The 10490-nt window shown below is 39.2% G+C and overlaps 1 protein-coding gene across 1 annotated transcript in view; it reads right to left on the minus strand.

Moving 5' to 3' along the window:
- Positions 1 to 1390: 1390 nt before the first annotated feature.
- The window catches only part of Phactr3 (phosphatase and actin regulator 3), a 147328-nt gene continuing 138228 nt past the window's right edge, over positions 1391 to 10490 (minus strand). Inside the window, exons 9-13 of the mRNA XM_005410046.2 lie at positions 9417 to 9472; positions 5377 to 5438; positions 4324 to 4464; positions 3868 to 3944; positions 1391 to 1983 (exon numbers count right to left, since the gene is read on the minus strand). Coding sequence (XP_005410103.1) covers positions 1968 to 1983; positions 3868 to 3944; positions 4324 to 4464; positions 5377 to 5438; positions 9417 to 9472 — 352 coding nt within the window. The 3' untranslated portion in view covers positions 1391 to 1967. The remainder of the gene's footprint in view (positions 1984 to 3867; positions 3945 to 4323; positions 4465 to 5376; positions 5439 to 9416; positions 9473 to 10490) is intronic.

Raw genomic sequence — 10490 nt, forward strand, 5'->3', positions numbered from 1 at the left:
ATGAGACGTGGACAAAAAATTAAACATACGTCTTACCTACAAGTCATCTGTAATCACAGACTGATTGTTTTCTAAGCAGTCTTTCTACTGATCCTTTATCCTTCAAAGGCTAGAGTGGCTTCTAAGACAGTGGTACTTTTTCTCATTTTATAGTAAGTGAGGGAGATTGAAATTTTAGTTTAAAATATAAATTGTAGCCCAGATTATATAAAACTGAGCACAGTATAAAATGGAACTATTATGTAGCTTAAAGTAATGAAAATGTTTTGCTGGTTGACTAGCCGGAAATAATAGCTTGTAAAGAAAACAGTACATAATATATACATGTAAATTCTTGTAAAATTAACTGTCTTCTAGTTGGAAAGGATTCAGAAATTTCATTTCACATACAAAGAAATTGGGGCTCAGAAAAGTTAGTGATTCACACAAGGTTATACATCAAGTAAGAGGCAGAGCTGGAATTTTGGTGTTGGAACAGTGATAGTGTTTGCCAGTACCCTGGATGGATCACAGGTCTCTTCAGACAAAGTGCTGCCACACGTGCTGCGCAGTTTTTGTGGCATCTCATCCACAAGCAGCCTTAAGCAGAGAGGAAAGATCACAGAAAGCAATGAGGTAGCATTTGTGGTTAAGAAAATCCATAGAGGACAGTTGCTGCAGGTCTGTCTGGCAACCATTATCAGTAGTTAGCACATACTGAATTCCTAGAATGTACTAGGCACTGTACTAGCACTTTACCTACTTTACCTCAGAAGCAGTGTTGGAGAGAGACTATCATGGTATAGAGAAAATAAGTACTTTGCTGAGGAGCGCAGAGCTTGGATTTCAGCACAGGTTCTGTAAGCTCCTAAAGTCATACTCAAGCCACTGTTTCTTGCTTCACGAGTGTACCAGGAAGAAAAGAGGGAAGGCTTAGCTCTTTAAGGACACTTATTCAATAGACAGAGAAAACCTCCAGGGAATGTTTATTGTTATTAGCTTGCTTCTACCTTTATGCCAAGATTAATTTTCACCCTTGTGCTGGGGTAAGTTTCTTCTTACAGTCTCTTCCATCTAAACCTTTGTCTTTTTTTAACAGGTTTTAAAATAATGTTTCCTAATTTGGACCTGCAAATACTCTCAGGTAGGGCATAATTATCATTTTGATAGAATTTTTCAATGTTATTGGTTATTTCTAGGTTAAATGCAGTCTTCAGTACTCATCAGTACATTAAGTTGGAAAAGATACGATTTTTGGAGGCACAAACCATATATTCTGATGAATTCACAAAGTTACGCACATAAAATGTTGGCATTCGGGTATTTGGGTTCAGAAGTACTAAAAGTTGATTTGTTTCATAGATCCCTAAGAGAGCATTCATCCCAACCCCAAGAAAATGTGAAGTCTGGGTTAATTTCCTGCAATAAGTAGTCATTTAATTAAAGAACAAAATTAACAGGAATCAAAATGTTGGAGCTGTACTTTTGTTAGACATTATATAAAAAACAAAAAGTATAATACAGTAAATCATTTTATATAACATGAACTTAAAGAGTTTTCAAACTAATCATGATCAGAATAAAAATGTCTTTTCAACAAAATACTGAATGACACTGCGATACTGCTTCACTTGTCCCTCATGTCAGAGGCCTGGGAGTGGTGAGCCTGCACATGCACTTCGCCCGTCCTCCATCACACTGCAGAACTGTAAAACAAGGTTGGAAGGCAAACAGCAGTTTTCTTCTGGTAGGGTTCACTTTGGGCCTTCACTGGCCCCAATAGTTCACACTCCTCAGACATCAAAGAAGGAAGTGTGTCCTCTGGTTACTCCTCTTGTAGGTAAGTGTGGCCAAGGTTGCACCTGAGTGTGTGATTCTGCTTTTCTCACACAGCAGGTAGTCTTGAGCTGAACTTCAGGAAAGTTCCCTGATGAATGTTCAGAGTTGGTATCAAAAATTAAACACAAATTCTTCTCAGAAGAAAATCTCTATGGCCTGTGGAATCTATAGAAATTTTAAAAAGACAAAGAATTAGTTTTTAACAGTTAAAAGCCTTCCCTAAATAAATCTGCTGGAAGTATCTCAGAAATTTAACACGTAAAAATGTAAGTATAGAGCTGCTTTGGTTAAAGTACAGTAGGTAGCGCCTCAGAGGGCTGCTGACTCTCAGGCCCCTGTTGTACCCCCAAACATACACTCTTGAATTCTTAGTACTACTCAGAACTTAGTGTAAAGTTACAAGGAAAGAACATAGAAAGGCCAGCTCTTTGTTGAGTCAGTAAAAGTAACGAATTGGCTGATAAATTATTGGAAATTATAGTAGCCATGAGAATATTTTTGTAGAGTGATGTGTTTATAATAATATTTAATACACTCAGTCATGTGACTAAAAATATGACTTAAAAATTGATATGAAGTACTAAAATGTGTAAGAATTTAGAACTATTACCTAATTTTCAGATTTAGGGCTCACTCTTAAATTTTTTTCATCTGAGGAAGCTAACTTAGAAAAGTATCTTAGTACATATTTTAGTAATGTACAGTGGGGAAATGTAATAGAGATTAAACTAGAATGAACATTAAAAGTCAGTGAATGTTGTACAAGGGAAATTTAATTTCCTAATTAGGATCCATTCCGAATAATCAAAACTAAGATGATATATTCCACCTCAGAAGTATGTTGGTCATGGGGAGGAAACCTTAACAAATCTAAAAACAATTTGCATAATTTTCTCTTGTCCTCCTTTCCTCCCCTTCTTCACTTGATAGTTGATCCAGAAACCACTGCATAAGCAGTGCATAAGACAACGGTTACCTGGCTTTTGTTCCACAGCCATATGGAGCTTTACAGAACAATTTTTTCTGGTTATACTTGGAATTGAACCCCTACCTTTGAGCTACGTTGCCAGCTCTTTTTTATTTTGAGATAAGGTCTCACTAGGTTGTCCAAGTTGGCCTCAAACTTGTCAGTCCTCCTGGCTCAGCCTCCTGATTTAAATAATAATTGCAGTGGCCACTTTATGACAAAAGAGATCCATTAATTTTAAGTGATGTCTGTATGCAAACCCTTTCTCTTTTATTTGGGGCTTGAGCATCTTTAGACAAAGGGAGAGGACAAAACTACTGTTGCAGTTGAAGACTTGTTACATTATAGTCACCCCCATTAGGATTAAAGGTGTATGAGAATTTAAGATAATTATTGCTCGTCATGGCCTTGGAAAAAGAGAGAATGTACAGTGTAATGATGAACTTCACCACCGTAAGACACAGTGTCATCCTTTGTATATGCAGTAGCATGAACAGAGAATGTATTCATCCCGATAGAAAATCTTGATTATGGAAGAAACAGAAAATATGTCCCAGTAGGTTAAGCTCCACATAGATAGGAGTCTCGTTTATCACTCCTGTATCATCATATTCACAGTCATATTTTCAGTACCTCAGCAGTGGTGGGTACTGAGATACTTGCTGAGGAAATGAATGCTCATTTAGCTTTAGGGAAACAGCGTGTGTTAAAGATGTCAATATAAAATTAAGTAAGGGGAAATAGATGGCAAAGTGGAGAGTAATTTCATAACAGTCAAGTATAAATTGACAAATTCAAATTGAATTTCTGAAAACGAATTAAATGTAGAGAAAAATTATTTTCATTGATTCTAATTTTCTTAAATACAAACTAAAATAAACCAGCAACCTGTATGTTCTCTTCTCCGTATCACCTTGTACCAAGCTCTATAGAATACCATAGGAACAGACAGCAGTGAAGTACTTTGTCTGTTCTCGACATTCTCTGCAGAAATGCCACATTTGTCTAGCTGAATGTAAAGTTCTTGGTGTTGCGTGTTAAAAATACCCGAGGTGTCATGACATTCATAACAGAAATCTCACCTTGTCAAATGCTTGCTTGATGCATGTACTTCCATTTCATTACTTTTGTATTCATTTAATTCTTTACGAATTGCTGCCTAAAATTAAAAACAGGACATTGAAAAGTTAACAGAGGAAGTGACTTTTTTTTTTTTCGGTACTGGGAATCAAACTCATGACCTCAGGCTTTCCAGGCAAGCACTTACGCCACTGAACTACATCTCTGGCCCAAGTTGTAACAAATACAAATGTCTCCAGACAGTGCCAGACCTCCCTGAGGACAGAAGTGTCCCCTATTTGAGAACTGTTGATCAACCCTGACCACGAGTTATCTTTGTAAAACCAGTATCTAGTCAAAGTAGAACCTTAATGTAAAAGGTCAGGGGCTCCCATTGTATAAGAAGAAATTCCTGGTGTGACACATGTTGCCCGTATCCCAAGATCCAATGCCCCTGACCAGCACAGCCAGTGTTGTACCTTATCTGCTGCTGACAGTCTTGTCCAGGGTTTATCTGCCCTCCTGTCGTAATCCTGCGCTTTGGCTACTTCCACATAATCACTGAAGCGTATCAGAATTTTTCTGTCTCTTAATTCATCAACAGTGGGTCTTTGATTAAGCTAAAATAAAACATGATTATAGTTAGGTCTCATGTGCCAAGATGATTCTCTTGAAGTAACTGAGCAAACTATATTTCTACAAACAAAAACTGAAATATAAGCTGCATATAAGCAACCTGTAATATGCAGGGCTTAAATTATATTTTCTTAAATCACAGTCCTTTCTCCGACACCTTTTATCAGCATACTCTAAGTAGTATATAGCACAGGGTCAAGGAATGCCTGATGAATTAAATCTTACAGCAAAAATAGCTTCTTTTCAAGTACCATTAAATAAGCATTTTTAAAAAAAATATTGATAAAGTTATGATAACTACTCTAGTACTCCTACATCAAACTCACCACAGGGGAGAGGGGGAAACAGCAGAATACATGAATTTAGAAATGGTCAGGGTTTTAAAGAGTTGCTACCACTGGCCATCACAAATTTTAACTCTTCGATTCACACAGATTATCTCTCAGTACTATTAAAGTTCGTTGCAGCGAAGGAGCTTTTGGACTTACTGCAAGTGACTAAAAACAGTCTAAAAGGTATAATTAAAACCCTGATAAGCCAAGTATGTTTTTATTAGATATTGTATAAATTAAAATGTCCAGTCAACTTCTACCTCCACCGGGAAATATGAGGAAATGTCATGAGGAGTCTACTGCCTTTCCATGCTGCTACTGTGCTGGGAAAGAACTTCATCCATAGGGAAGGTCAGTCAGAGGGAGGTGCCCAGGAGAGCTGTTTTCTGAGGCGTTTTGGTGAGTTAAGTGACTGTTACTGAACAAATATTTTGGTTTGACTGAGTCCATGTTAGGAAGTCATTCACAGTCACAGATAGTGGCATCCTAGATTGCCCATTCCACTTGCTACAGAAGCAATTTTTTTCTCTAGTCCACTTTTTTCAAATCCAGGAAATATAGTACCTTTCTTGTTAATCTTTGCTTGATTTCTCTTCTTTCTTCCTGTTCTGTCTGATCATTCCTTTCTGTGAAAGATTAAAATAGAAAACAGAGAAATCATTTGAGATGTTCTTCCCTTGAGCAAAGAAATGTACTCAAGGTCTATCGGGTAGCTGCAGTAGGATATTAAAGACAGCTTGTAAATCACACCTTTTCCCATATTTCAACCTCTGTGTTTTCTCCATTTTGCTAATCACTGCTCGGATCACAGACGAATTGTTATACAGACTCATCCTGGCCTGGTTCTCCTCTGTCTGTCTCTACAGTACAAATAGCCACAGATAATATTGTTGCTTTTTTCCAAGAATCACTTGTCTTTGTATATGTCAGTCTTTCTCTATTCTACCCAAGTACCTATTTGTATATTTACATGGAGGAACACAGATAGTATACAAAATAACTTGGTAGTAGAATAAATACTTGTACATATTTAAATATAAATAGCACTATCATAGCTTGTTTCCTGGTTGCTTTTTTGTATTTCATACTGTGTGTGCCTTTTAGGTAATCAACATAAGATACAGAATACCCTCCTTCAAATTCTAGACAACTTATGGTTGTCTGGAATTTATATTATCAGGGTGTATTTCAAATACGAACACTCCTACAAACTAACTTACTCTCCTTTGCTGAACCGTGAACACGTCTACATAACAGTATCTTTGAAAGGAGTCCAAGTCTTACTGAAGTTGGCTTTGCTTGGTGAGTTGTGACTATTAACATCCAAGCTGTGCTCACACTTACACTTGGAAGCTAAAGATAGACCAGAGCACTGAGTTATAGTATACGCATGCCGTATTCTGAGGTACAAGATAAAGCCTGTCCTGTTTCTGATGCTCTGTGTTGCTAAATAAAGCCCCCGTCTCTGACCTGAACACAACTCCATTCCTAGGAGAAAGATCTGAATCATCAGCACTCCTACAAACACTGCCAGGTTTTGGAAGGGGAGATCCTGATATTTGGGGTTAACGTAATTTCACATTATCTGCCTTAGTTTAGAAAAAATAAGATACAGCCAAAACAATCATACATTTGGGGGATTGAGTATATGGGTGTTTAATTTGCCAGCAGTTGTACTTATTGATTCTCTTTTTAAAAGAGTCATCTTTCTTGGATTAGGGCATTGTAGAAAAGAAAACCCTATTATGTGCTTATTTCTTTAGGCATGTGAAAAACCAGAAGAAAATGTACTTGTAAGCTGTAACAAAGTGGAAGATATAATTAGAAAAATTCCAAAACTATCATATATAAGGCCAGCTATGAAAGCCTAGAATAATGATATGAAAGTAATTCTTCAGATTTCTTAAAAATAGTTCACAGAGGAATCCCAAGTACAAGCTCTCTGTGGAAATAAAAAAAAATCAGATCCTTTTTTTTTTTTTTTTTTTTTTTTTTTGTGTGTGTGTGTGTGTGTGTGTGTGAAAATATCATTACTAAGGCCATACAAATGCAGCAGGGCTTTTGGAAAGTTGATCTTTGAAAGTACCTGTTAGTGTGCTTTCTTGTTTGAAGAGCTCTGTCAGACACCAGTAAATTATGGTCTGTTAGCTTATGTCCACAGACCTCTCTGAGCTACCCTTAGTGATATTTGTAGATATCATATTCCCAGACCAGAAAACCTTACACAAGACAAGGGGTCCATTGTCAGGACTTCTGCACCCACATTTTCTGGGAATAACTCCAGTAGCTTGGACAGTTATACAGGAGTCTTCCACAGATACTCAGGAATGTATTATTTCATCTGCTGCAGTGGTTAAGAACACAGACAATGGAGTGAGGCAAACGTGGAGTGGAACTCCAGCTCTCTCCTCTTGCCAGTATTCGTTTGTTAAAACGTCCTGTTTCAGTGCCTTAGCTACTTTATTAGTAAAATTTATAAATTTGTTGTACATTAAATTAGGGAACATACACCAAGCACTGAATATACTACCTGGCACAGGCTGGGCCCAATAAAGAATTACTTGTATGATCATCATATAGAACAACCCAAGGTGGTGATATTCATAAATACACAGCAGAGTTCTGAGTGTTCCTCAGATAGAACTGCAATTAGTCATGCATTCCTGAACTGAAGGGAAGTAAATACAAAGTGATCGTATCCTAGGATTTTATTATATGAGCAAATGCAATGTAGTGTGAGAGTTTGATGTCCCAATTGTCAAGAGCCTGTGGGTGTGAGATTCTGTACTGGACCATATATGGTTACCCTATTATCTACACAGAAAACAACAGAACAAAATAGCTAACACAAAGCTAGTAGCAGAAGTTTCAGGTCCTCCCACTCTGGACACTTGAGAAGGCTTTTGAGCGAAGGACAAATGTGGCTTACTGGTGAAGGGGCTGTGTTTACGGCAAGATTTCCATGGCCACTGCCGAGAATCCAGTTCTCTTTTATGCACTGAAGAGGAGCGCAGTGGGCTCCAGTTATCCACTGTGCTTAAGCATAGTTCTATTTTTAAGGCTTCAATATTTACTTTTAAAGAATAACACAATTAGAAGCACTTATGAGTAAGAGGACCTGGCTGCCCACGGTAGAAGGGAAGAGGCTACTATTCAAAAACGTTTGCCAGGTTAACAGCCCCGGCGGTAGTAGTTCCTTCCTGTTGTGGGCAGTAGGCTGTTGGAGTGTGGTGCTTCTCAAGTCTTGGACTTGTCTTCCAGTCTACGCCACTACTTTTAATGGTGTGTATGAAGCTTTATAATCAAGAGGTTTAATTTTTTAAAATTCAAAAAGTCAACTGAAATAGCTTGGTTTTTTTCTAGTCTGCCTAGACATTAATAAGCATGTTATCAATAAAAGGTGGTTTTTTGAATCTTCAAGATACAGCTCAGTTAATAGAATAGTAGTCACTGTATCATAAGTTTAAAAATTTCAGTTTTTAATCAGGTTAAATATTTTCAACACTCTATAAAGGAGGGAATTGTTTCGGGGAGTTAATGAAGGCACTGAGGCAAAGATAAGAGAGGAATCAATTAGAGTGTAGTACCCAGTCCTTGTTAACTTTGTAAAAAGATGTTCACAAACAAGGCAAATTCAGGGAATGTCTACAGAGTTCACAAAAAAACCCTTAAAATTATGTTACATGATTGGCCCATAGAGGACACTATCCAAAATCTACAGTAGATATTGTGAAAGGGAAAGAAACTGCTCAAAAGGAAAGAACAATAGGGATGAATGAAAGGAAAAAGGAAAAAATATATATATACACACACACAAAAGATACATAAGATAGTTATACTATTGACTTAGTTCACTGAAAAAAGTTTGTACTTATATTATTTGATCAATTATGCATGGCTATATATTGTAATTTGAGCAACTACTTTGAAGATAACAATACATCAGATATTAACCATTGTTAATCTCATATTTTGTTTTGAAATTCTGTGCCATCATTTTAATTGTTTTTTTTCTCTTTAAAATTAAAAAATACAAATTGTCAGTGACTTTATTGACATAAAATTCTATATAGCAAAGGTTAGTCATAGACCCCCTTGTTTGGCATATACTCTGATTATATACCTGATGGGAAACTCAAGGCCAGAAGGGCAGAGGGTCCTCGAATCCCAGAGCTGCAGCCACAGGGTAATTTCCCATGGTTTCCCTGTTCTTTTAAGCTGACCATTTTATTCCGGCTGGGTGTGACAGCAAAGGGACATGTCCTGCACTAGTAGGACTGATGATTTCCATCGCCATTAGGACCCCCATCCCAAACTGCCAGGAAATCTCGATACCCAACTTGCATCAAATGGATATAGATTCAGTTTATTAGATCTACGTGACTGCCTAACCCGGAAAACAAGCGAGTGAGCTTTTTTCCTCATTTTAAAAGGTACTGTCTGCGGGTGCACCAACTTTCTTTAGAGGCTTGCTTTCAGAATCTCTTAGCTGAAAGCATTAGGCAGCCCTCAGCCTGCAGAACTGGGCTGGGTTACAAACGCTGTCCAGCAGCCTTAGCATGCACACGTGAGGGAACCCTCCGGAGGAACCACCAGCTACTCACGTTTCAGGATATTTCTTCTCTCCAGCTCCTCCACAGCAGGTCGTTGGCTCAGCCGTCTGCGGAAAAACACCAGAATTACATTTTGCACCATGGTGGGTGCCTGCAAATTCCATCCAGGGACGGAAGGTGAGAGGTGGCTGGCACACCCCTAAAGATCGCCTCAAAAGAGAGAGAGAAAGGGGACCTTCGGTGCCTCTTGCTGGCAAAGTCAAGTCAGCCTCCCACGTGGGAGGGAGGTTGCCCTGTCACGAAGCTGCTGTGGAAGTCCTCACTCTAGCACTGAGTGTACAGGTCTTCATTTTCCAGATCCGGCAGCCGCACCGCCCTGGTCCGTCACCCAGCAGTGTGTGTAAGCAGCACGGGGACGCACTCAGAAAATTCCTTTTCCTGCCCGCGGGCTTAGGGAGGAGCTTAGCACCACCTGGCTTGAAGCTTCTGGTAACAGAGATGCCTGGAGGGCTGCACCTCCCCTTGCTGCCTCCGGTGTCTAGCGGCAGAGGCACCAGCTCTGGAAGCTGGGAGCTGTCCCTCCTCCTGTGCTGAAAGCCTCCTTGGCCCAGCCCAGCCCAAGGGGAGTGTCTAAGGACGTGGGGGCCTCCGCCTCTTGTCAGTGAGCTCACACGGACAGCGCCCAGTAAAAACCGGGCATCTCCTCCAACTTCGCACAGCTAAGGAACGGAGCCCACTTTCGCTTCCCTCCTGCCAGCACCCTAGACCTGGTGTGTAATGTGAAGACAAAATTATTCTTTCCCAAATGGTCTCTTGCTCGGGAAATTGGCGGGCACAGCCCCCCACCCCAATTTTTCAGCCACAGAAACCAAAAAAGGATTTTTGTCAGCAGAGGGACGCGTAATTAGCCAAAATTAGTACTAAGCTCTGCTTATTTTTGCAGCTAAGAGAATGTCCTTGGGTTACAGCCAGAAACCTTCCCACTTCCGGATCCTTTAGCCACTGCGGGGATTCATTCAACAGGGTTGAGTATTTTTTTTTTTTTTTTTTTTTTTTTGTTTTTCTCCGGTACCGGGAACCGAACTCACGACCTTGCGCTTGCCAGGCAGGCGCTTTTGCCGCTGA

The sequence above is a fragment of the Chinchilla lanigera genome, unplaced genomic scaffold (assembly GCF_000276665.1).
Source record: "Chinchilla lanigera isolate Chin_1 unplaced genomic scaffold, ChiLan1.0 scaffold00127, whole genome shotgun sequence".
In the NCBI taxonomy this organism is placed as follows: domain Eukaryota; kingdom Metazoa; phylum Chordata; class Mammalia; order Rodentia; family Chinchillidae; genus Chinchilla; species Chinchilla lanigera.